This window comes from Varroa destructor, unplaced genomic scaffold, assembly GCF_002443255.2.
Source record: "Varroa destructor unplaced genomic scaffold, Vdes_3.0 BEIS01000004.1, whole genome shotgun sequence".
Lineage (NCBI taxonomy): Eukaryota > Metazoa > Arthropoda > Arachnida > Mesostigmata > Varroidae > Varroa > Varroa destructor.
Genome location: NW_019211457.1, coordinates 6,263,022 through 6,290,089, shown reverse-complemented (window position 1 = coordinate 6,290,089; position 27,068 = coordinate 6,263,022). Strand labels below are relative to the sequence as shown.

General features: G+C 39.5%; 2 protein-coding genes and 1 long non-coding RNA gene across 32 annotated transcripts in view; 2 read left to right on the top strand and 1 right to left on the bottom strand.

Moving 5' to 3' along the window:
- The first annotated feature begins 553 nt into the window (after positions 1–553).
- LOC111248708 (uncharacterized) lies at positions 554–19,979 on the top strand. Of its 10 annotated transcripts, none has more exons than XM_086988676.1 (7): positions 1,845–1,996; positions 14,209–14,418; positions 14,943–15,032; positions 16,324–16,658; positions 16,931–17,109; positions 18,279–18,544; positions 18,915–19,979. In XM_086988676.1, the coding sequence occupies exons 1-3, from the start codon at positions 1,945–1,947 to the stop codon at positions 14,951–14,953; spliced, it is 273 nt and encodes a 90-aa protein (XP_086844802.1). In that variant the 5' UTR covers positions 1,845–1,944; the 3' UTR covers positions 14,954–15,032; positions 16,324–16,658; positions 16,931–17,109; positions 18,279–18,544; positions 18,915–19,979. The 10 variants fall into 10 exon arrangements, with proteins under 10 accessions (XP_086844803.1, XP_086844802.1, XP_086844800.1 ...); XM_022801516.2 differs by having other exon boundaries at positions 1,877–2,175; XM_086988671.1 differs by adding an exon at positions 2,107–2,175 and having other exon boundaries at positions 1,894–1,996; positions 14,943–16,658.
- On the bottom strand, positions 15,138–27,068 carry LOC111248709 (uncharacterized). Of its 13 annotated transcripts, none has more exons than XR_015327450.1 (6): positions 26,238–27,068; positions 22,234–25,935; positions 20,412–20,618; positions 20,011–20,095; positions 18,019–19,806; positions 15,138–15,466 (listed from the first exon to the last, which is right to left on the bottom strand). It is a non-coding gene; the product is annotated as an uncharacterized LOC111248709 (long non-coding RNA). The 13 variants fall into 13 exon arrangements; XR_002672664.2 differs by having other exon boundaries at positions 20,412–20,534; XR_015327452.1 differs by having other exon boundaries at positions 22,234–25,833.
- Positions 22,386–27,068, top strand: part of LOC111248707 (uncharacterized) — a 47,859-nt gene continuing 43,176 nt past the window's right edge. For 3 of the 9 annotated variants that reach the window (XR_015327448.1, XM_086988663.1, XM_022801507.2), the window contains exon 1: positions 23,307–23,446. Coding sequence is in view for 8 of the 9 variants with exons in the window: in XM_086988663.1 (XP_086844789.1) it covers positions 23,386–23,446 (61 nt within the window). In the remaining variant the exon portion in view is untranslated. Of the gene's footprint in view, positions 22,516–22,894; positions 23,036–23,306; positions 23,447–24,189; positions 24,329–27,068 lie in introns of those variants that run through there. The other 6 variants (XM_086988667.1, XM_086988664.1, XM_022801512.2 and 3 more) reach the window with 5 other exon arrangements.

Below are 27,068 nucleotides of genomic sequence, written 5' to 3'. Positions count from 1 at the left end.
TATATATATATGTCTATATATATTGTCCGAGACGCCTGCTGGCCCTAGAAACGTGGTCTTGGTCCCATTGACTATTCGGTGACGCTGACTTTTGTTTCGCTGTTGTCAGCTTTGGTCGAACGAGCTAAGGTTCGACCAAAGTTTTCGCATTTGTGTGATGACTTCTGTAGCGTTTCTGCATTGTAGTAGGTGCCGTTGCTCCGCTGCTACGAGATCTTAAATATGTTCAACGTTGTTAGCGATTGCAGTAAATGTTATAGACTTGCAAGCAATTGACTCCGCCTAGCGCTGCGCAGTCGTCGTCGTCGTCGTCGTTGTCGGCAGTTCCGCTGACCAACATCGCGGGTAACTTCACAGTATAGCTTAAACGTTCGACAGAATTATCGATAAACCAGCAACCGTCTACGGAAATCATCATTATCACCGCCATGAAAGTGTTTGATGACGTTGTTGAGAAGAATGAGAGCTTACATTTTAGGCAAGTGATCACGTCCTCTCTCGCTTTTACTGTGCCCAATGCCTCAGTTATCCAGAACAGAGCGCGGATAGATTTACAACCGTCTAAATCACTATTGACGATAGATATATACATATATATTATGTCCAAAAGTCTCTGGGCAGTTGAAGAGTGTTTAGTTCATATCTATTAAAGCAGCAGGAGATACGCGAATTATTGCAATAAAAAGCGAACTTATCTGCCCAACGTAAGTGTAACAAGAGCACCCTTTTCAAATTGTTCGAAGACTTTTGGCTCACACAGGCTATATATTTAACAATAGATAAAGGAACGGCTGCAATTAGGGAAGAAAGAAAGGTATCTAATGTCGAACACAGTAGCAGACGAAATAGCAGATGCAATCCACATATAACTTGTAAAATCGCTCAAATCATTCTGAATTTTCAGGGAGTGGCAGTGGCTTCCATGTAAATGTGACCTCCCTCTAATTTTTCTCTGGTCGAACAACTTTTACAACAACGAGCAATGATCAACTGCAGATATATGGTATATAGCTTTTTGTTTTTTAAGTAGCGTGTTTTTGTACATGCATTTCTGTCGATAGCGCGTCTTGTGCTCTAAGTAGAACACTGAATCGAGCGACAGGAGGTAGTTGATTTTGTTACAAATTAAAGTAAGATTAATGAATTATCGTAATCATAATATAGTTGATGCGGATATGGTATCAGGAGATAGATGCGACTGTGGGTGATTTAGTAAATAAATTCAGGATGAAAACTACCAATATTACATACAGTAGAGAGATTTTTACATATTTTAAAACGCTCACATACGTATGGCGAAACTATTGCTATTATTGACTGACTGCATTAACATAACTGATGGTATATTCAAGAATGACACACTGGTAGGTCCGCTAAATCATAAAAAAGGCCTATTGAAGTAACAACTTTCAATTAACGAAAGAGCATTCAGCAATAACTCACTTTACACATACAACGATCTCCATATATTGTCCACTTATAACAGTTCTGAATAAAAACAGGGCACGTTTTTCTGATAAAGGTACGTTTTTTTGGTATATTCTGCTTGAAGAAGACGGGATGATCATTCGTTCGAATCGGGACTTCTGTTTGTTACAAGACAAATCTTTTATTCGACTAAAGGCACATGTCGTGTTTTTTTTTCTTTTTTTTTTTTTTTTTTTTTATAAATTAATCCTATTACAAATGTAATACTCATGATAATGATGACATTGAGCGTTTTTACATTTAGTGCTGCTGAAGGTATTTGGCATTATTTTGCTTACATGTATCGTGCTTCTGCGTTAGGCGTCTGTGCTGTTCTGTGCTAAATAGCTTTTCAATACACACATTCGTGAATACATCACTCGCCATGTGTACGAGTTATCTTTTTCGAAATAGTGCTACTGTAGACGATATTCGGACGCGTACCTAAGACCTGATTTCGAATTTGGCTTACGGTGTATGATAAGTGTTTTACAAACACTTTACAATTCGTTATTAGTGATGTATAAAGGTATTACTTTTTTTCATTTAATTTAGCTACGTTGCCTTTTCTCAATAGGAACTAATGGCTTGTAGTAAGATGAATATTGCTTGACTTGTTTATGTCATGCTCCGATATAGTTGTATGAAGAAGTCGATATACAGGCAGTGCACGACACTAACTCTGAGTCAACATGGCAAAAGCATGAGGTGGGTCTTTGTGGTGGATTTAAGAATCAGAAGTTTTCGAAGTATCGCGCATTTAACCGATGATGCGTATAACGTGAGATGCTAATAATGTAATTCAGTAACTAAATAAAAGACCAGAAATGCGGCTATTTTAATTTACCATTGTACTATTGAGCTCATATGATATTACTCAAAAATATACCAGTTCATGCATACTGGGCTTCCAGGAATGATAAATCTAGAAGCTATTGTCTTGCCAATGATTAAAATCATAACCTCTTTATATATATCTAAATCTGATGAACAATATAACTGAGGTGTCTGGAAGAACGACGATGAGGTTGGGCAAGGCTTTACATGTGCTCCGTACAGCTTTTACCTTTCAACTACTAAAATTGCACCGAATCTTTCAATACCGCGATTGTCATTTTTGAATGTTTGTACACGCCTTTTAGTTAGATAATAGCAAGCACATATTTTAGATAGATTCTGTTATTTCGGTTAAGACCGTTCTGGACGAGCGTGTATACCGGCTCTTAGTTACAACTGTATAGTTGTAACGCAACATTCGTGTTGATGGTCCGATTATTTGTCATAGTTGAAGTGCACCGCGACGATGCATATACCGTAAGCCATATATATATATATATATATATATATATATATATATATATATAGTTGAATGTTTTTACTATTAGTAATTATCTTTACACAATCGTCTTTTTTTGTTGGCTTCTCATTAACACAGTCGTTTTTATACACATACATTGAATCAGTCAACTAATCTGCATATTTTTCTATACTACATTCTTGAACACTACGGAAGGCTATATCAGCTTCACTTATCATTATTTTGTATTTAAATCCTCTGTTCATTAGATCACTGGAAGGTAGAGCAAATCAGTCCAGAACGTGTGCAATTGAGAAATAGGCGGACTTTACCTCGGATAATATCAGCACGTTACTATGCTGTGGTTGATTAGAGTCTTTTATTTACTTGTATACCTTTGTAGGATTAGCTTAGGTATCTGCTTTTCACGGATGATTAGCCTTGTATCGTTTGACGAGATAGAACAGTCATATCAAGGTATCTATGGCCTTACCATGGAACAATTACGTTGGCCTTTACAGTTACCAGAGGTTTTAACGAAAGGCGGGAGATGATGAAATGATGTCCGTAGAAATTGAAGTTTTTCACTTCCCTTTCATCGTCGCAGGTTTTATAAGTTTGTGTGCATGGGCAAACCATTCTAAGTTAAACTATACCTTTTAGCCGCTCAGCTGATGCTGTCATAATACTAGACGTGCTATTTATATCCGATTATTCATGTTACCGGCTAAAAATTGCGCGCCCTTGATATAATCGAATGCTGCAATCGAAACAAACTAATGTAACGGTAGTCAAGCAAGCCACTGCCTTATCAGGCCACACTATACCTTCACGAGCAGATGGGTCTTCAAGGAATGGTAATCGCCCAAACTGTTACTACTTCTTGAGTTTTTTCTGCACTCAGAAATGTCCGATGTCGACTCGGAATTGGTTGTTGGTATTATTATTAACAGTAGTAATCCCAGCCTTTATGTTTACTAGCTTGGGAAACATCGTTCGGAGCGGGAACGACACTTAAAGTATGCATTAGAGGGTCATTGAGTTGATAATTTTTGCCGGATTCCTGTCGATTTTTGACAGGTGTTTCAGGAACGTTCGCGTTCCTAAATAACCATCGATTGACCTGCAATAGGCTATTAGCCACGTAATTGCCTCTAACACTGAATGAGGTGGGGTCTAGGTCCGGAGCGTTTCGAGGTGGAGTAGGACACCAGCGGTCTGAAAGAGCTACTATTAAGTAAATGACTAGCATCGGACGTCAAATTCGGAATACTAATTTATGGATTTGAGTCAATTTAGGGGGAATGTCTACGTCTCTTGGAAGTTTGGTCAAGGATCCAATGCCAAAAATGTAGTTCCGCTTCTATTTTGCGGGTTACAAGGAGTTATCTTCTTCGTGCGGGTTGTCCGCTCTATTTAGATACAGTTATTACTTGTCGATAAACGATAAAATAAGTAAACAAAGTATTCCGTTTCAATGGGTTATTGGGCTGTTTGAAACCATGTCTTTAGCTGCTCACATACTCCAATAGACAAACTGGCAACGGTGCGGTAAAACAAAAATAGACCGTTGTTTAGATCAGAGCTCATATTAAATTTCGACAGCGAAGACATAACAGTTATAAACAGTCTTTTCGATTTTTCCAGGGAGCCTGATCACAACAAGACGAGGACACATTGAACAATCAAGTTTCTCAGATTAATATTAACATGCAATGAATTCGCCCGTTTAGTGGAGCTCACGTTGCCACATCATTGTCAGATTGTTCGAACACGCACTAAAGGAACAAAAAAAAAAACAAGTTTATGACTCAAATCGAACGCTAAAGAATCGAGTTTCCGTGATAATGTGGCAGTAACATGCTGCCCTCTTAACTAGGGAATCCTCTAAGGAGGTGGCGTAAGTTCAGAAGCTAGCTCGTTCAGTTAGCTCGCTTCAGAGATCATGTTAGTGCTTTTCTATTATTTTATGCATAATACTATATAATATGATATTTTATATTCGTTGCTTCTTTTACCATATGTATTACGGCAATGGTGCGTTAATTATGCTGTCTCTATTTACTCATATGAATCCAATGAAGTGAGACAACCTGTTTTACCTATAATAGTGACAGTAATAGCAACACGATGATGTCTCTGATCACTATACGTTATCTACATATTGTTGAATGCCGTTTTTTTAGGAAGGCGAAATCATTAAGCGTTCGAAGTTTTGCAACAAACACAGCCAAGTAGCGATAAGCCCCTGTTGACTTATTAAGATGTATTATACAGTATGTCTCGCACAGTGCTTTCAACGTTTTCGCCCCTTAGCGGCCAAGTCCTATAAATAAGGACACTGACCGAACACTGCGGCCGCTATTAACGAAATTATATAGCTAACACTACGATCCAAGGCAATTGTTTATAGCAGCATTCAAAATAGTCTAGTTACACCAACCGTTTTGAAGCTGCGCGCGTATGCCGTTTCACCATTGTCCAGCGTTGCGTTGAACGGATCCGCGGGTGCTTTCTCTGAATGCGTCCCTTAATGTGTGCGATCTTCATCGTCTTCTTCGTCATCGTCTTCTTCTGTAGTTTTTTTTGTTGGTGCAGATGTTTCTGTTCTGTTTCTTTGACTGGCTTCTTTTACGAACTTTTTTTTATTCCATTAACTAGTGCAACACCCCCTTTTCCTTATAAAAATGCTAACAGGTAGAATATCACTGGCAACATCGGTAACTGCCTGACCATCGTGTTGCGAACCCCATCTGGTTCTTTTTCTACTTTGATGTAACGCTAATGGATTTCGCTCTGTTATTTTTATTCACCTTTTGTGTTTTTGCGTGTTTTTTTTCCCTTTGATTTCATCGTTATCACACGCGCCAATGACTGACTGAATGGACCCCGGTGTCACGCAAGCCTATTTGTGGCAAAACATAATAACGAATGAGAACGAGCTCGTTTTTACTTGTTTTCAACTGTCGACGTGTACACGCCTATAATACGAACAGTTTTATGAAACATGTCTGCTATGTCATAACGACTTTAACATCCACTATGACACTGCAAAGGCAAAAATTATAGGGTTTATAGTGTTATTGCACCAAAGGGTTTTTGTACTAAGTAAGTCCCGTATTTTTTTCTCTCATTGTAACATCTTTTCTGGTTTTGATCATTTTTTTTTTTCATTCTCAAATTTTTCGGTAATTCATCAGCTCCAACCATGCAATCGGGTCGTAGTCAGTCATAAATATGAGAGAGGAGTGCCTACCATGGATTTGTTGGGATTGACAAATTTTCCGTTAACAATATACGCCATCATTAATCGCAGCAGTAACCATTGCTATTGCATCTATAGCTTGTGGTGATGCCTCTAATTCCATAATCACTGAATAAGTCAGTAACTTTGTTAACTGACAATGTCAAGCTACAGTTGACGAGCAGAGCTTTGTCACTTAGACATGACAGGTTTTTTTTTTTGTCTAGTTTATTTATTCCTTCGTATTAAAAGCTGCATAAGAGGAATTATCTCAAATTTTTCTAGTAGAATCCGTTCCTTTAACTGGTACTTGTTATTGCTATGCATCACCACTGTTCGCCTGGTATTTGACGCCCGTATCTTCGCCATGAAGGTCCCCTTTCAGTTTATCACAGCATGTCAATCTACCCACTCTTCACAATGGCAGCTCTACAAAGTTTTGGGTGTAACCATATGGGTCCGTTAGCTAACGGATGACAAAGGAGATTGATGGTAATTTTAACCGCCATACTGTTCAAATCCATACATCGTCCATGTTTCTAGTGAGCTGCTACTGTAGCATTTATCTGACAGGTGTTTAACGTTATTCTGTAGTCAACTCAGTTGTCATGGTAGGTGATCGGACGCCGTTAAATAAATCGGTGCGTTCAAAGCGCAGAACGACGCTAGAACGAGTCGGTCCGCGTTTCGTCACTTGAGTCGGAGTTTTCGTCATTGTCGCCGGAACGTCTCTGCCATGATGGTGGCTGATGTCTGTTGCAACGAAGATCAATGGGTTTTGCCAGGTGATACTTTTTACGTCTGCTCTCATTGCAGCTGTGGTTGTTATTCGGTAGCATAGGTGTCTTTGGATTATCCTCATTGATTTAATCGCTCAAGTAATAGAACAATTCAAGTTATGTGAGATATAGGTAGATAAGAGTGGGGGATGAACAGAAGTGATGGCGGCAGAAAATTGTGTGTTTTTGTAGTTTTAAGTAACTTCAGCTATGCAGTGGCCCGTAGTCGGATAGTCAAAACGTCGACATCAAATCGGTCTCGTAATAAACAGCGTGGGGAAGGGAACGGCAAAAACGCGGTTCTGTCGGTTTCTGAGAATGTTTAGTGTATATGTTTTTTGCCTTATACTTTGTTATTTTAATTCTTCCTCTATGGGAGAGGGAAATTGATTATCCTCCCTGTACAAAGAAAGACAGGGATCAATTTATAGGTGTGATTAATCATCCGCCTGTTCACCATTAAGCCAGCTGTGTATATGAAAAATTTCCGTGAAAAAGGCTCAAATCCACTATACTTGTACTCAAGACAATTCATTTCTTTAAATAAATAATATAATTATATAATTGAGTAATTATTTTGTGTTATTAGTGGACCAATGCTGCGTTTGTAGATTGAGTTCGGCAAATCTTGTTATCGTACTGTCTACGACGGCAACACGTATCTCCCTTAATCTGCAACACGTATGTCCCTTAGCGGGACACCCTAAATCTGCTCCACAAAGTCCTGCAAGGAAACCTTTGAAAAAATAATTGGCTCTATCGATGGCTCTTTACCACCCATTTGTTCCAGCGTCTTGTAGCGGGCGTATTGTCGTCGTCTTATTTTTCCATTATACTTGTAATAGTGGCTGTTTAGAAGTTCTATGCAGGAGCAGCTTTTCTGAAACCGGCCGTGTTTGAAATGGAACAAATCGATCAAAGTTTTATCTATGGTGTCTTTTAAACTATAGCTAGCAATTAGTAGATGTACGTGAATTCTTTTCAACTTTATTTAATATTAAAATTCATAATCTCATTTTTCTTCAGCAATAAATAGAAAGTAAAAAACAACACAAAATGACACTCATTCCCTAGCAGTTAGTGATTAACTTTACAAGCTTCCTTTTTAACGAAGGAACTGTTGAACAATCAATTTATCATTCGCTATGTATTTAACAAGTCCGCAGGTTTCTGTGCTAAGTTACACAAGTCGATGATGAATAGAAGATGCGAGCTTTGAACATAATGGAACAATGAATTTAGTTCGGCTTGAAACAATGGTTGAGCAGATTTCGCCATATAAAGCGTTGTATCTTCCGATTTCACGTTCACGTAAGGAACAGAAATAAACATAACCGAAAAGTGTCCGATCTTTCCCATGCTCTGTTCTGTAGCGCATGTAGAATGTTGATTACATCATGCCTAGCGAGCAGACGCTTCGCACAAACATCGGCTTAATGCCTTCTAGAAGAAGAAGAAAAAGCCATTTTCAATGCTGCCAAAATAAACACTGTTGTGCTTTGTCAGGGTTAATACAAAAAGTTACCAATGCGTGTACGTTGTTTTTGCAAGTCAAATGTTTTGAGTAGATCTAAGATCGAACTTGCGTTTACTTACTATAGCCCACGATTCTGTGAGCTACCTACATCACATATGATGTGTTTGGAATAGCGTAATTTAATTGTCGTAAGATAGACTACACTCCGTCTAAATAGTGAATTGGCGCTGTATGAATATTTTTTGTTTTAGGATATTGGATTCTTCATCGACATTTAACACACGAACGCCACGGTTTTTAGATGTCGTAAAAGCAGTTCTCGAGGTCGATGATGGGACTGAGGTTTAGGGAAATCGAGTCAGTCTTTTACATCTTTTCAATGCGTCAAATTGTTGGATTTGAATGTATTATCTTTTATTTCGGGAAGATAAAAATCACATGTAGTTAAAGGTTTTTAGCGAAAAAAAAATAATAGCGGCATGTACCGCAGTACACTATCGTTGACGAGGGATGGCGACCTATTTTGAATATTCTGTGACATTGCTCGGATTAGGCGTTAACTTTTGTGAGGCAGGGCTTCCGCTACCCCTTAGCGTGAATTCTTCTGCTTCTTCTAATTTTTTCCCTGTACTTATTTTGACAGGTAGATAAAGAACGATGGCAGTGCTCAAGACTTTTTGCGTCCGTTAGGAAATCGTTGGTAGGTCAACTTGACGCTCATTCCTAGGCTGATCCCGAAAAACCATCCTCTGCACCACTTGTGAGCCCGCGAATCCGTTTCTACTTTCGAACTCGATTCACCCTTCTTGTTACGCCTGCCTTTTAAAAAGACAAGCTGTGCTAGATACCGTAAAGGGCTCACAAAGCATAACACACACCCTTGAATATTCAGAAATTTAACCTATAAATGGTTAATAGGCGAATGAGTGTGGCATCACAAGCTCAAAAGGTTTTCAATACACAGAGGCCGGTCGTTTTATAGATATTTTTTTGACATGGTAGTATGTTTTATAAGAAAATGCTTCTGAGGATCGTCAAGAACATTTGCGTCGTACACGTTGATGATTCTTTACTTTTGCAGCACCTTGGCTTGTAAATAATCGCCTTTCCAAGAAATATTTATAATAAGAAACATTTCTTATCACAACAATGTATTTATCCGCGATTGAAAAATCAATTTAACCGTAATACTGAACTTGTCATTGACCGATAAGTTATTAAAAATTAACTTAAAAGCCGAGTATAACATACTTAGCCGTACTTCTATAAACAGCAGAGCCAATGCACTCATACGGCCGATCGACATATTCAGTGCCCCTCTCTGTTGGGTAGATCGTCGCCGTAAACTCATTCCGACTACATGCAGCTAACAAAGGAAGAATCAAAATTATAGAGATACAACCACTTATAGCATATTATTTTCTCCCTGTGCAAATCAGAGCAAGCATTTCTCTTGATCTGCTCATTGGCTACATGATTTTAGCTATGACAAATCAGAATTTATAAAATACTGATTGCAATCATTGTCAATATAGGCGTGAGAAAATTTTTCAAAAGTATGAGTTCCAGTACCCGTACTTGTCGTTTGGTCCTCGTAAAGTAATACGTCTTGCCTACTGTTTATAAAAGCACATACCTGTAACGAAAAGTTTTTGGATATTAAGGTGCCTAATGATAGTACACATTACCAGTAAAATGAAAGTTCAAAAGGCTGCGGATATGATTATTTTGTCTTCGGGTTGAAACAGCTACCAAAATCATAGCCCATCTATCATTTTGCTGTCGACCAACACCATTTTACAAAATACATATACAAATTTAAAGGCGATTATCATCCTTTACGACCAACATATACAGCATTTACTAAGGTAATTAAACCAGGGACAGGATGCAGCCTAAATGTGCCCTGTTTGTTATTTGTTGGCTTGTTAATATTTTTTGCATTTATTTTCTATTTCTCGCGCGTCACACCTCCGCTGCCACTGTAACTATTACGATTTCGTTGTCATCAACCTCGAAGGTCAATGCGACGTCAAACGGTTCTGCCGACGTGTCACGTCGCGCGAGTCTGGGGCGCTTCTACTACTATTGGCGCTGCTTGCATTTCGGTCTGCAGCAGCAGTAGCAGCGGCCGGTCGAAAACGAACGCATGCCTTTCGCAGCGTCACGGACGCCTTCTTGCGTCGTTGAAGTTGCACCTGAAACCTGCGTTTCTGTTTTGGCCCTCCCGGTGCCCCCCTGTCACAGTTGTCGTTTGGCTTTCGCTGTCAATTCCTGTTATTGTTGTTGTAGCTTCTCGTTACACTTGTCGTTATATTTGCTGCTTGGTAAATTTCTTCGTCTCCAGCAACGCCATCACTAATAACCATCGTCAGGATTGGAACCGTGGTTGCACCAGCAGTAGTGCCAATACCAGCAAAAACGGTGACGACCACACCGGCGAGGAAAAATTCATTTAAATTATAGAAGCTGCTGGCCATATTGCAGTCGACCACACGATAATAATTAGCATTAGTTAATTTTTGTTGGAAAACGTTTGCTGTCCTTATTTCATTCTCCTCCTACACCGTATTTTGCGTAGGTAAAAAAGAAAGCTATGTATATTAACGGTGCCTCAGTGAGGCTAAAGCCCAATACGAATTTATAAATGAGCTTTTCCCGCGATAGCCGCCTCGCCAAGGAACAGTGGCTCCCCAGCGAACCCCGCTGAAGTGCGTCCGAAGTCCGTAGTCGTACGTAGAGATTTAGGTGAACAGGCAGGATGGGAGAGTGAAGACAATTAAATAAAAAACATTCTCTGTCCCTTTCTATTGTCAATGGACTAGCAATGGATCGTAATAGATGGTTATTCTGCATTCTGGTGGGTCACTTAGGTTATAGACTGGCCTTCAGTGACCCTGCTGCGCGATGATAGGCTCTGGTACAGCCCGAGTCTTTGGTGCTTAATGGCGCCAAACTACTAAAAAAGACTATTAGATAAAGATAAAAAGAACGGCAACGAGCGACGGAGGAAAAGAATAAGTGAAGTAAAGTACCAAATTTGAAAAAGTGCTAAAATTACCATTTCCGCCGCCCGCGAACTACTACCGCAGTAATATCATAGCGACCAGAGAACAAATCAATGCAGCAAAGCAGAGGTCCAGCAACCGATCGACGTCCAACGTCGATTGGGAAAGTTTCGTTCGTGGGCGCAGACGTCGTATCGACATTAGTAAATAACGAGAATAAAAGGAATATGTTACCGTCAAGTCAAACAGTAGTACATACGTGTTGACTGTATTTACACAGCACTCTAGCTCGACATGGTATGATTGGTAGGATGGCAACTATGACTGAGCGATACTGGTGACTAATGTATAAAATGAGTAAAATATTAGCAAGAAAAAAAAAACTGAAAATACTATCAGTGATTTTTACCTACAATTACTGTTTTGATCATGGATTATTGTCAACAGATCAGGAACGGGGTAGTTTTCATCCAATTCTCATAGTATCTTTTTCATTGATCAGTTAGACGATTGTGCCCGCTTTTGTTCAAGGAAATCTGTTAGAACGAGCCAAAAAGATCAAACAGACTTTGTTGCACAACTTTATCATTGAGATACCAACAACTCTTAATAGGATACAAATGCACGCGGCAAAAAACATTCGTTCCAATGGTCAGAACTGAAACTGATTTGTTGTATCGGGAGGCCCGCGAAAGTACTTTCAGGCTACACCCGCAGACTGAAACTGGACAGCGCATTGCGTTAACAGAAGTTCGGTAACAGATTTCCGACACAAGATTAGACGGCTAATCCAGATCGGTTTACTGCTGACGTTTTTCGGCACGCTATTAAACGGCCTATATGTATGGATGTACGTGTATTCCCACCTCTGTCGTCTAGATTAGCGGGAAATACGTTAACTATACCTTGTACCGTCTCTAACCTATTTGGCATGTTCGTATACAACGTTGCTGACGATGGCTCTAACAAATTTAATAGTAAATCCAGACTAATTCTTCGTCCCCCCTGTTGCATGTACAGTGTTCAAGTTATATGCGTGCGGAAGTTATTGGGTTAAGTTATTAAGCGAAAATGAAGATTCCTTTAGAAACAAATTGTTCATGATCAAGTTTGATTGTTTTCTCATCTAAAACTGTTTTTTTTTTAATGAATTATCACTGATGGAAGGAAAGAGTTTCATTGGCCTGCCTCAGATCACGTGCAGCCGAATGGCCCTGGGTGGCAGGATAGCAGGTTTCTGAAGGATACTGATGCAACTAGGATATCGATCTATATTAGTTACTTTCACTTTTTTTCAGATACATCTAATAGATTATCCATTATAATTAATATTAATAATAGCAAGCAATTCCCTCGATGGCGAGTGCCAAATCCTGACGGATTCACCGCGTTCATAGAATTTATTAAGCGATAAGTCGAATGTGGGCGGAAACTGATAGGATTGGCTATGCATCTGCTAAATTGTTTAAAAATATGTCGTTTACACGTGGTCAACAACAATGGTGGTCTTTTATGATGCCACTTTCTGCAGCAGATCAATGGGGTTTTAATTGGGGTTTTACCAATTTTGATCGACCCTGAACGTACTTTTCTCGTTTTTTGGGAACATTAAAGTTAACACTTGATAGGTGTCTAAGAAACAGAGGCATCCGAATGCAAAGTGCGGTCGACGAAAGTATGTAAAAAAATAGGTATTTATTGAACTCAACCTAAACGTTTGTAAATTTACCAACAATCTGCCTTCCTGGGCGTAGTAAACATAGATTTAATTCAACTCGCCGTAGATTTGCTGAATGTACGCATTTAAAGATACGATGTCGTAGAATCTGAAAGAAAAGGCTATTTCTAAGCATTGTAGGTCATGTTGGGTTACCTGCATAATGGATTTTAGGCAAGCTCGGAATGTCGAGTTGAGCTTACATTGATCCGTTTGCCTGTACGATGAGATAGTGTTCTATACGTAACATTAAGTATGTGCTTGAAATTTATTACGTATACTGTCCAAGCTCACTTTATTTGTTTTTAGAGATGAGCTGTGAGGTAAAGATAATATAGATGTGCGTCAGTTCATGTAAACATTTATATTTACGACGGTGAACATTTGTGATGTAAATATATATTTATGCTGTATTATGTAGCACCGATATAGAAAAAGCCACTAGCTTTAACGTTAAATGCCTTTCTTCGGATCCGTTGTTAACTTTAAGATCGTTATATGCTATTTGGCAATGTTAATTGAAAAATCAATAGATATTTTTAAACGGACTATTTATCAATGTACCTGATCTAACTTGACATTGATAAAAACGTAATAAATTGCAATAAAAAGTAGTTGATCTGATAAACTGATATATCGGAAGGTTTTTTTTACTTAAATTTACGGCAATAGTCGATAATAGTATTCACGCTTTATTCGATAAAACGAAATAAAAAGAGTAAAAAAATCCACCCGTTCAGACAATGTTCATTAACTAAATGTAACACTGCTTTATCAGTCGTCTTAAAATATCGACTCAGCTTTTCACGCACCGACCGCGTCTGGCCCACGTATGTTATTCCATTGAAAATTCTGACCGGCGTTGCGCTTGATCCGAGCTGCAGCTGGCGACAAATCTGGCCGTATCTTGGTAATCACGATTAGAAACGCAGAATGTTTACGATATACTATCGGCATCAACGGCGTCACACCCCGACGTGCAATAGGCAAGCATTGGCCTAAGTGACGATAATGCATAACAATATGCTACAGTACTAAGCTTCTATAAACATGACTAGAACAGTAGATATTAAACGGCGTAAATAGTTAAATAAGACAACAATCTTGTAGATGGCCACAAATAAAACATCGTTTGCTCTAAATTTTACGATATTTTAGTAGTTTGCTAATTTTGCAGACGTAAAATAGAGATTCTCAACGTATTTGTTTCACCATATAGACCGCGCGACAAAAATAACAAGGGCGCGTCAATGGTTGTACGGTTCATCAAGTCTCCGAGGCGTAATACCGGTAACAGCATCGGACCAAACTGTAACAATTTTTCTCGTGTCCAACCCGCGAAATACGTCAGGTACGTTACTGATAGTGATTTTGCCAGAGACCCAAGGCGGACCTGCGCTGCGCAAGCGAATTGCCGGAAAAAAGCAAGGTACGCTTAATATTTATATAATGCCACATGAACTGTCTCATCACACGCTGGGTTTTTTTCGTGGGCGGAAAAAAAAACGTAATTAACGGTAGCAAGACCTGAAAATGCACTTTTCCGTTATAATATCCCACGTGTTAGGCTATGTCTGCGTGTGTCACAATAGATTAATAAGCAGAATTCGTTAGTAGGAAGGTTCAGCCCCGCCTGCGGTCGCCGCTATTTGTAATTACTTTAAATCACCATCCAATTTTATTGTTTTAGCCCGATTGGTCATTGGTATCAGCAACATGTGTACTTATTTGCCAGCTCGTGTTTTACCAATTACTAGTGGACTTTTTCCGGTAGCTGAAACACATGCTGTCTACATAGCTGTTCAGCCTGTACGTCGCTTTTATGTTTGCGTATTACGTTTTTTTAGCTGAATATAGATAGATAAATGTAAGCGGCCCATTGGCAGCATAGTTTGTCTTGCGGATTGCACAGGAATGACTGGGCCAACCGTAGCTTCGTTGTATCTCTTGCAGGCAACCATTGACGCGGTTAGATCTGAAGCTTATCTCGTTGCCAAGTTGGGGCTTGTAGGAACGAGTGCTAATGGTTTTTGTCGCATGGCTGTACGATATCTGACCTTAAAATGTGTCTATTTATAAGAACGACTTCAATTTATTAACGCCGGTAGCCGAATAACTCAATTAAATTCTAGAAGGATTAAGCTACTATTAGTCTTTCATGCTACGATAGCTCTCAGTTCAGTACTTCTTTATTTAATCACAGCTGTGGTACAATCTGAACGTGCCCCGGTTGTTTTGTGAGTTTGCATATTATCTACCACTATGACAAAGCAATACTGTTATGAAATTCATCGTGAAGATGTTCCGTTACCCGACTATGTGCTACTGGATAGCCCAAGCCTTTTACGGAATGAACGTCCTGTTCTTGTGCCGACCTTCGTACTTTTACTAGCACTTTGTGAGTTCCTAAACGGACATGTTGCTTGTTGAAACCAACTGCCAATGCTGAACACGAATAACGAGAATCATCGAGACATCTGAAATAGGGCAAAATAGTTTGTAACCTCAAAAATTATCTTCGGGCATACATTTTCAAGTCGCCGCAAAGACAGTAACATTGAGAAACTATTTTTATTTATATAATTATATTTATTTCAAATAATATGTATGTGGACTAAGTTAGAGCTTGAAGCAACATTAATCCTGCCAACCTCTCTGACCTTCGGCTGCACTATATAAAGGAGAATATGCCAATACAGAGAGATATCTTTTAAACTAAAGGATCCACTCCGGCATAAATCTACCCCATATTTTTGGGACTAACGAACCAAAGATTTTATTTCTCTTCAATTAGAAAATTTTTCGTCACCAAAGTCACCACCTTTATCTGCTTGGGCATATATCTACTTGAAAAATTATCTAATACGATGACGAATACCTTCAATTATCATTAGTGTATTAGTTTGCTTTATTTACTTTCTAATCATCAATTACCTTCTGACTTATATTTTACCGTAAGTACATTTCTGCTAAGCAAATAACTAAAAAATTTAAACACTAACGAAGTCGGTGTATCTAAATTACCAGCAAAAAAGGCTATTCAACGAAACTTTTACGAAATAGGCACCGATCGTCACCACTGCAACCAGCAAAACCGGCCACAAAGAAGAATGACTCCCTTCTGCATTGCCCCCACTTACGATGGTTCCATGATGACCAGCGGCATCGCAAACCTCCGCGATACGGAACACTACCAACCATATCATTTCATTCAGTCAACACAGAAAAGCAACTCTTTTTGACCATCAAGTGCTGGCAGGCTGCAGATAGACCGCTTAGTCATCCTTCGAATCCTTATGTAATAAGTGGGGTTCTTTTTTCTTTGAATTTTCAGGTTGTTTTCCTAAATCAACATGAGTTGTTCGAATGATGACTCTTTGTATGCAAGACTGACGCGGGCTCGGATTTCAGGAAGGAGTGTAAGACCCGCAAAAGATCAATAGCAGAAGATATCAGAAAATTTCATTGGGCATTGACAAAAATAAGCGGTTACGACAGAAAATGGCCGTGCACAGTATCATGTATGGATACAGGATACAAACGCTATAACTACAAACGTCCTCAGCTTCGACTCCTATCTCAGTGACATTAGCGTGAATACGATATCAATATCGAGGCGCGGTGTTCATACAACTGGATGATATTGACGAAGAAAAAACGTATACTTGTGTATGGAACTGCTGCTCTGCTTGATTAAGCTCTAACAGTTTCTTTTTATATGTTTCATATTTAAATAGAGGTATACGATTGACTTGAGTACATGTTAGGGTAGTTACTGATTGTATTTTATTTTACTGTAAATGTATGCGTGAAATGAAGCAATTTTCGACACTATATTATACCTTTACACTTTTATTCTAAATGATTTTTCCTCATTATTTAATTACATGTTATGTCTGGATTACCATTTATCTATGTTTAATTAGGCACTTTCCCTTTAGGTTCTGACCGCCGACCTGGACCGGGCTACCGCCTTGGTAGAAAGGGGAAGGTTCAGCGATGGGCAGGTATATGCCACTTCCCCCAATGGACACACGCGGATCAAATAGGATAACTATGAACGAACCCCATAGTACGAAAGACAAATGGACACCATCACTGCTATACATACTTGTATTAGGTAAGATCATGTATCGGAATTAGCAATGTTAACATATAACAAGTGTCAAGAAAATGCTTTCGTATATTCTGTCTGTATTTGTATGTTTTAGAGGCATGAGGATATACTAGTGAAATTCTGCCTATGCCAAATTACCATATGGCGTTACCGTTTTACCATTTTAAGGAAAGTCTCTAGAATACATTTCGTACATATATATGCACTACGCCTCCACTCCGGATATTTGCTACGCTCGCGTGCGATTTCAGCCAGTGTCCTCTGGATGCATCAGCGTTCACTAAATTTACATAGTTTTCTGGGCCTAATTCTGCGTTAGCATTTTCGTTTCCATGGAACTTTGAATTCAGAGGAGATTGCCTCTTAAACTAACTGTTATCTCGCCATTATCCATTTGTTAACGCGGAGAAAATCGTTTACAAATGTGACTCGACTAACGATGTTCATTCGTGAAACTTCCCTGTTCAACTCAAAGGTCTTCCATGCGATTTTCAGTCCTATGAAGAACAAACACTCGTTGTGCTAGGCCGACAACGACTTACAATGTTAAGCGCTTCTGCCTAACAGGTGAATAGGTCGGATCAAGTGCCACGACCCATTGCATTGCCTGAATGCTCCTAAAGTATTGCGGTCGTCTATTCTTGGACTCACAAGTAGTTATCAATTTATGTCTGAGTCGTTTGATCGGAATCTGTATCGGAATGTCCTCAACAGAAAAAAGCGCTTTTTTGCGCTGTCATTATTAATCTAGTGCTGAAGTCCAACGAGTACTTGTCGACAGCTGCAATGGCCACGGGTCGGAATATGTTATGTCTGCATGCGGTTTGTCTACAATACACATTAATGTTGAAGGAAGGTAAATTGCGGGTAAAAATGAGGGAAAATAGTCCTGGCAATTTCAAAGAAACGTACGCTTGATTAATGCTTGCTAGTAGTTTGCGTCTTTTGACTTTGAAGTGGATACCTTCAGTGGATGTAAGAACACACATGCCTATTTTCCTTATGGAGTTCTTCACAGTTTTACTTGCCGGTGAGGCAGGTCGTTCAAGCAGAGGAAGCGAGAGGCTGCGTCCGACGCATTATCGTTATCTTAGGTAAATTAACTGGCGATTGCATTGAAGTGACGTAACACTTTTATGTTGTGATTCGGTGTCATTATGAATCTGTTTCAGGTTCCGTTTCAACTGGTCAGAGCTGATATAGAAAACAGCCACCTTCCGCGGTATATGGTGGTAGGTGGCCAGTTCCGAGAAGTAATATTCTCGTTCATAAACAGAAACGTAATATATGAGAAGGAAGTACTAGATGTTATTATCGCCTTTGAGTTTTAACTAAAACGGCTCGACGGAATCGTTGCATGGCGTTTGTTCCGGATAACTAGTAAAATGGGAGCTTAGGAAACCATTCGTCGTCGTCGATTGGACAAGGTCATATATTGGTAATTATTTAACATTTTATAATTATTACCCTTGATAAAGTTTCGTTTTTGAAAGGATTACGAAATCCGACTCGTATTAGCTCGTAAAGCGTGTGAGAGTACTTCCGCAGCTTCATGCTACCGATTATCTGAAGCAATTAAATTGTGATTTTTTGCTATATATTCTATATTTAAATATTTCGGCGCATTTAATTGCAGTAGCGCTCAACACAGAATAAAAAGAAAATGCCATTTACAATCGGTATGCTACATGCTACCTGCAGCTGGATTTTTGCTTTGACTTTCTAATCCGTGAAACGAGCAGTTCACTAAAATCTTAAGTTATGAAGACGTTATCATTTGAATAATGATAACGTCTTCCTTTCTTTAGGGTCCCAGATTTGGCGATTACACACCAACCGAGCGTAAGCAGATATGTTGTTGTCAGGGGAAACTATTCAGAAGACTACTAAAGTTCTATTCTTCGTTGCTATTAGACAACTTAAATACGTTTTCAACTCGCAGATTAAGTAATAGTCTCGGCAAGACCTGGTACATAGAGGTCAAACCGTGTTACTATTCGATGGACTGTTTTTCCGTCTGGTATGTCGCAGACAAATGTGTCTCAGTTTATCGGATACCACATTGCCCGGGGCGGAGCTTGTGCCCAGCATCAAAAACCAATAGGCAACAGGGGCGATTGACACTTATTATCACTTTATTCAATACATACATCATTGTATACTGTTATATTTCTTCAGATTTGTATTATAGTTTTGTTTAATGTAAAGAAACAGTTAACGTTACATATTCACACGTATCATTAGCCCTCAACTGTACATCAGGCTGAACATTCGCCACGGTCCCTTTGGCAGGGCAGCTGAGACAACGTAAACTCGTTATGCTAAATAAAGAAATGTACGTTGTCATCGCTCTGCGTACCGCTTACTATACGAATCTTAACAACGTCCCTTCCACCATGTCCAACATGTAAACCTCAGCAAATAAATACTTCGCCATCACGTCAGACACTCATCAACTCTTGGTCTGAACGGTGTTCAGGATAGTCACAACAACAACGTTCATCAGAGCAGTCAGGCCAGTCTATGCGCCTCTCAGATGGCTTAGCAGATCGTCAGTGGTTATATTGAATTTCTCATTGGGTTGTGCTGCTTCGAAGTGAATTCGTTTAAATCGAAGGAACAAGCGCCATCATTGGATCTACTGAACGATGTAGTGTCGATGACTCAGGAAAATTTCTGATTCTGGCAGCCCGTCGGGACCTGTCGTAAAGCAGTCGTTGACAAGAAATAAAAATATAGATGCAGGAAAAAAGAAAAATAGGAACAAAGAAATGCTATGAATACAAATGTGAAACAATATAGTGACGTTACTATATATAACTGATCCAGTATCCGTAACCACCTTAATAATAAAAGCATAAACATGTACAGTAGAGCAAGTTCTTTTAGTTTTGCATCACTCACTTTCATCGATGTGGAACCTTAAAATTTCCTCAGGGTAAATTCGACTTCGGTATGCAAACGAAAGTAGGCCCAAGTCTGACTGGTGCTATTCAATAAAAGAAAACCATAGACTAATGAAAATCCATTACGTTTTTGATACATGTTCAGTACGGTTTCAGATCGCTTGATTCGATTCTTTCTATTAGGCATTGACATATGACGTTCGTTTAATAGGGCAAAAGTAGCTTTTCCTGTTTCAGGAAAGGCAAGGGTACAGTTCATATCATTTGCGCTTACTGTGGGAGCTTTGAAATCAGTATTTGTTTACCTGAAGTCTGGGTATTACTTTGTCTAAGTAATGGCATTGTGGTAGCGTGTTTGTTTGTCAATTGGAATTATACAGAGTTGCTCAAGGTACGAACCTGTGCGAGTGAAAACGTTTCGATCCTAAAACAGGCATTCAAGGCATAGAAGAAGCGCTGCTTGTAGTCGTAACCCAATCTCCTACTGCAACCCTGACAGCCTGGCTACCCTAGCAACGAATCCTGCAGGCAAGGGAACTTGTCATAGGAGGAAGGCTACGAAACAGTAGATTATTCATGCTGCGAGTACTATCGTCGGACTGTGCACTATTTTTGAGTCGATAAGTTTAGACATTCGGAAAAATGGTTAATATTACGCAGAATTCGATAGAGACCAGATCAAATGCAAGATAATAATTATTGTATATTTAATGTTTAAATATCTCGAACGACAAGCCTGTCGTAGAAATGAGCCAGAAACTGCGCGAGTTCGTAGAAAGGTACCGTCACGTTACGCTAATACCGCATTTAACGGTAAGTGACTTTAAGGACGTCACTCAGCTAAACATATATACTGTGTAATTCCTATTATGGGTTAGTCAACAGGATCTTATGACAATTAAACGTTGAAATATGGAATAACCTGAGCCGAGTATCCTATGATTCCCTGGGGTGATATGAAGTGGATGTCAAGCTGTGCTTGTTACCCTAAAATAACTAAATGGGTTATTGCTAATTTGGCCATATATCACCTCTGAAAAATAGGAATATGAAATAATTTTATTTCGAAATATGTATATATTACGAAATACTGATATAACTAAGAATGTATTTGTTTACAGTCGAGTCCAAGAAAGTTCTAACATTACAAACAGCTTTAAATTCTATATAACGCATATGGTGGAACAATTTACTAGAATGTGGCGTTCTTATTATTCTGTTACAGATACGCTTAATTACTTTGAAGTGAGCATTCAAATTGCACAACCCAATAAAGTCTCCAATAAAAGTCGACCCCAAAAACATCACTGGCCTATTAATCACTCGACCATAAACAAGATCATAATCTTTTTTAATACAGTCCCCTCGCACCACTTTACCTAAACCATTCCACGATAAGTTTTCAGCCAAAAACAATTTTTTCTGTTTGACTACCGTAAACACCTATGTACATGATTATGTCTTAGTTGACTAACTGCAATAGATCCTCTCATAGTCCGGAAACTATCCCCCCAACAGTACTCGATTCGAGATTCGATTACTCTGCGGTCGTAATGCTCTGATCCTTCGGGGGATGCGAGACACTTTTTTAGCCACAAAATCCACGTACCCTGTACGGTTGCAGTACCAAGCATTAAATATTTTTGCATTCTAGTCTCCAACCCCCCCGTACTACCGGAAGCTGCTCATATAGTTATGATTATATTATCCCGTCAACAAAATGTCATGCTATCCCATTTAATCTTTCTCGTACGCGTTTTCTGATTGACGGCAACTATTCATCCCGTACAAACATAATTACGGTAGCCGACACCGAATCTTCCCGGTCCACAATTCATCTAACGCCTTTTATTTATAATTCACCCGCGGACTTATCAGGCTCACGCAGCCTGCTCATCTAATGGGTTAATTCGAACGCGCCTTCTACGCCTTCGTGACGCGAGGTGGAAGGCGCGTGACGGTTCGCGTGGAACAGTTTCGTCACAGATGTTCGCGCAAACGTAACACATTGACATAATAGACAAGGGCACACATACTTACAAAAACAGAATCTCACATATTCCCACTTATATAGTCTCCTTCTTTGTATCGGACAGGGAAGGAAGTTACTTTTTTTTTTCTATTCCTATTTTTCTATTCTATCTAGGAACTGGGTAGCTACAGAGGCTATCTGCTACCGGTCCGGAATCAGAATAACAATTAGACTATAGGTCCTACTTACTGCTATTATTTCCTCTCAGCAATTACTGCCACTGGCACAGGCATTGTTTGTTTGTAGCCGACATCGCTGGAGTCTCCGCTAGAACGCTCTATGACTATGCTCCATTGGCCAGCTGACGATCAACTCTACCGCTGTTGGTAACATGGTTAATTGTAGCGAAGCGGCGCAGCTGCTATTGCTGAGGAGAACTGACCGTTGCCGTCATCGACGATGGAATCTGTAGGCGCGGCGTTTACAGGACTGAGCGACTTATGGAGAGCGGAAAACCTTCAAGCATCGCAGGTTCGTGAACGCTGACAGTGGTTGACGGTTCCTGCTGTTATTGGTTGGCTGGTCTTTTTAGTGGAACGGCTTTTTCGAAGGCCAGAAAGCTTTCTAAGGGTCCCTAAACTCAGGTTAGAAATTTGTATCGGATTTATATGATATTTTCCTGTGGGCGTTACCAGTAGCACAAGGTGGTCACGGACTGCGCAGAGCCGTGCGTGTGGTGGTGTGGCGTATCAGAACGGGTCATTTCGTTTGTTAGTATTATGGCAACGGTACGTTGAGGGGAACAAAGGGATGGAAAAAGGTACAGGCATTACCAACCAGCTACTCACGCAGAGAAGGACGTCAATTCGTATTCGCTTCTAGATTTTTATTCGTTATTAAAAGCTCGGTAGAGATGTCGCTGTTGTGCTGTTTGAAATGCTATCACAGACGGACGAGTGTTAGTCGAATACCATTATAGCTGTTATTTTCAGGTATAGACGTACCCGACTGTCACTTTTAGAGAGAATAGAACCCGACTGTTTTGCGAACGGTTAGTGGTTTATTGTGAAACAACAATCAGTAAAAAAAACATTGCGGCTATGGGATCATATTTGTGGATATATGCCATAGTAGAACAATGCTATTGAAGGAATGGTGTTTAGCATCTACGGACTAACTTTTTACGTTTTTCTGTGTGCACTAAGTGATACGAGTCAGGGAATAAACACAGCTAGTATAATTAAAGAGTCTACCGATTGTTTGTGTCGCGGAAATCAGGAGCCAACCTTTTTAATGGGATGAAGTCGAATAGAAAGACTGTGTAAAACTTAGAACTAAGTTAACTGAAAAAAGCATGTACGTTGTCAACGAATAATTGAGTTGCAAAAATTACTTTTTTTTATGAAGGACGCTCCTAGAAGCAAACGCAGTCGGAAGCAAAAAACTCTAATGCTAACAAATGGTAAGGAGAACTGCTTCAACGATATTGCTGGTACACAATAGTGATATCACTTGAACTTTAGATACCGGCAAGAAGTGCGCGCTCTTAATGTAATTTACTAACAGTGTTTTGCTGTTACTTTTCATAAATTCGAGGCTGTGGCTATTCGGTCAAGCATTATTGCAGCTCCGTGTACGGGTGGCACTCAAACGACCGGAATCAGTGTAACTTAGTTTCTGCAATAGCTACTGCAGTGCCAGTAATAGGATAAAAGGACCAATTTCAACCGGTGTAAATTAATGGCGTCGTCAACTACCTATAGATGATAACATTTCGCTCCAGCCAGTAGCCATACGGTCGCCTGTGAGGACTGGCTTTAATTAAGTTATTTGTCACCATGATGAGCTTGCCAGCTCCAATATGGTTTAATTAGCCTGATTTCGGCGGAAACCAACACATTACATCAGACTGGGCTGAACGCCGAAACCTCTCCTTGAAGACCTGTAAGTGCTGCTTTCAGAGGCACCTAACCAGGTTTGGTTCCTCAGTAAATGTATTTTTATGCACACCGTAATCATCACAGGATTTGCCAAGGCAATATCGTCTGCTTGGGCTAGAGAAATTTTGCATTTAATTCTAATTTACTGAAGCTGTACTCATTTGTGAGTAATCGAAAAGCAGCATAACGTAACAGGAAGGCTACGGCCTATTCGTTGACGTGAGGTACAACGTGTCCATAAATGATGATGTAGTCCTTGAAACAAAAGCAGGATTCGGTTGTTCTGTAATTTCTGCGAATTATTAGGCCGATTTAGAGACGCGTGCGTTTCATATGAGACTGTTTACTCTGGAAGAACATTTCGATGGTGCATAAAGGAGAAGTAACCAACGGAACAACCCGATGTAAGTACAGATTATGGAAAATACGATTGTATCTTTGCCGTATCGAATGCTTACTGGTAGCTCGAAGAGAAACCTGCTTTAACGTCTTCTCGAAGTCTCTCAAGGTTTTCTGGATGTTAGCTTCGGAAAATATTCAACAAAGGACTTGTAGATTTTCGATAAATAGCCCCAGTTCACGATAACCAGGTTCGATAGGATCAAGCATATTCAAAGTTCTTCTGCTCGTCACATAGGCATATTAAAAGTAGTTGAAATTACAATCTACTCCTGTTAATTGGAAAAAGACGACTACTCAGTAGCCCTATAGTCCATAAGAAGGTTCCGGTCTTCGCAGGCCAACTCGTCCTGCTGCCCTTCGACCAAGTTGTAGTTGTTTGTTATGGCCCTTCCTCTAATCCGTTTATTGCATTTCGCCTATTCAGATAGTAACGAAGTTCTCCATGACAATGTGTGAGCCTATTTATTTCCGTCACACGACTTTAATTACATCTTTATCGTTACCCTTCGAACGCAGCGGCCATATTTCAATTCAAGTCAGAACTCATGTTTACTGTTCTATAAATCTATGATGAGATTGTTATGCACGAGATTCCCTGTGGGCATTTAACACATTTTTAGTATCAGATAAATAAAACTTGTTTTCTGCCTTTGTTCAGACTTTCACTCAAAAAAAAAAAAAAAAAAAATATATATATATATATATAAATATATATAAATATATATATACATAAATATATATATATAAATATATATATATATATTGCACATTTGAAGTAAGATTTGCTTGTAACCGCATTACATAACGTGAACTTTGACCTTTTCAAATATCGGTCACGCGCTAAATGTACGATCATCAGTTCAGTCCATTATGAATCATCTTGCTAACCGGTTGTACCAAAATGTTTAGTCTCTAGCCTTTATGCAACTATACTTTTATGACCTTTTAACCTTTTAAGTGTTTATCAACTGTCCGTATAGGCGTATCTAGCAAGCAGCTTTTTTCAGACATAATTAAGCATGTTGTTGACAATGTTAGCCTAGTAAATTGACTACAGTTAACTTCATTGACTCCTTCTCATATTCTGGGTGGTACCAGGTGTATCACCAAGAATTTGGTGTTTGTTTCAATGACCCGCGAAATTTCAAATCTGCTATGGGCACGTCCATCAGAGATACGCCATTGTTTTATTGTTTCATAAAACTAATTATCTAACGGACAGTGAAATTTACTTTGCAACTGAGAGCTACGAACTTGATACGTATATGCATTTGATTACGGGACGTTGTCTAAATAACTGTTGTTTTCTCTGAGGAGGAACATGTCGATTAATTTGTTTCGGAACTTGAGAAGATCTCGATACATCGATTGCCAACTCTTCGCTGTCAAACACTTCAGTAGGGTCGTTTACATTTCCATGATTACGAAGAAGACGAGTTGTCCGTAGTGATTTGGAGCAGACTATTAGCATCAGCGTAGATATTCTTCGGCATCTGGTTGGAGGGATCTGGTTCGTTCCGCTCCGATAGGAAGATAAATTTAATGTTGCAATCAAGTTTTTCATAGCTTAAACATTAGGCATTGACTGAGCAGTCAACCTAACTAATCACTGCCGCCAAGAGAACAATACAAAATCATACATTAAAATTGAAGCGCGTTCCAGATACGCGCAATTGAATCGCTTAGATCAGAACTTAATGAGCTTAACAAGATGCGAGATTGCTGTTTCTGCATAGTAATTACGCAATCAAAATAAATTAAAACAAAATCGCAGCAGATTTCGTTGCTTGGTCTCGAGTAAACAAAACATCTAAATCTACATAACGTTGAAACTATCATTGTCCAACAACATCGTTACCACTGTGCGATTTCCAGGGTAAGTTAGACCGAGCTTAGTCAGAATCTATTTACCTTATTGTGCATCGACTGAAGTACCTTTGGTCATGATACAAGGACCACGCTTTGTCTCATTCTAGTCCAAATCGTATTCTCTTCAAGTGTCTCAGATATACAAGAAGCCACCACTACAGACACCACCAAATGCTATCTAATTGCACTCTGGCAATGTTACTATCTCGCCTTTTTTCGTTGGCATCACAACCGTGCTATTGAATCACACCAGTACCCTGTATCTCGTCGGCCAAATAGATGGTTATATCTCCGCAATTCTGGAATTGCCACTGCTTCCATTGGCATCAATATCTGCTCTCTTATGCAGACACACAAAGATTCCGATCTCACAGGTACGCACGCTCTCTGATTTCCTCTTCACCTTTGTCTTCTTCTTCTTTGGGTGATACCGCGCGCGTTTGAAGTAATATCTACTAGCGGCAGTACCTGCCTGTCGTCGGTGGCTCGTCTACTATGCATTCATGAGTATTTTTGCGTGTCTCTGACACTTCAAAAGGTACATGTAATATTGTCTTCTGCATCTCAAGACGATTTCTGTCAAGCTCATGTAGCGTCGTTGTCGCACCGACGTCTCACTGACTGCGTTTAATTACCAGGTAGATCTAGTATTTGCTGGGTGCGCGCACGGTCAAGTGCTGTTACCTCATCTTTTCAAGCAGCTGCGGGATCGCGCTGGGCGCAGTTTTATCATAGAAATCAGCCACAGACATCCTGGAAACGTCTCCACGCGTCTGCTACAAGATTACATTTCTATCAGACGAAACTACGGAATGGAATCGATATAGCAATCCGTTGAATCAACAAGCACCGATACGAAATGGCGGTCGTTGA

Bases quoted from the DNA above. Each gene is read 5' to 3' on its own strand.
- LOC111248708 (XM_086988669.1), top strand. From the start codon at position 1,945: ATGATAAGTGTTTTACAAACACTTTACAATTCGTTATTAGTGATGTAT. The intron at 1,997-14,208 runs GTATTACTTTTT...TTCACCATATAG, and splicing joins GTTATTAGTGATGTATAAAG to ACCGCGCGACAAAAATAACA. The intron at 14,419-16,930 runs GTACGCTTAATA...CTTTCCCTTTAG, and splicing joins AATTGCCGGAAAAAAGCAAG to GTTCTGACCGCCGACCTGGA.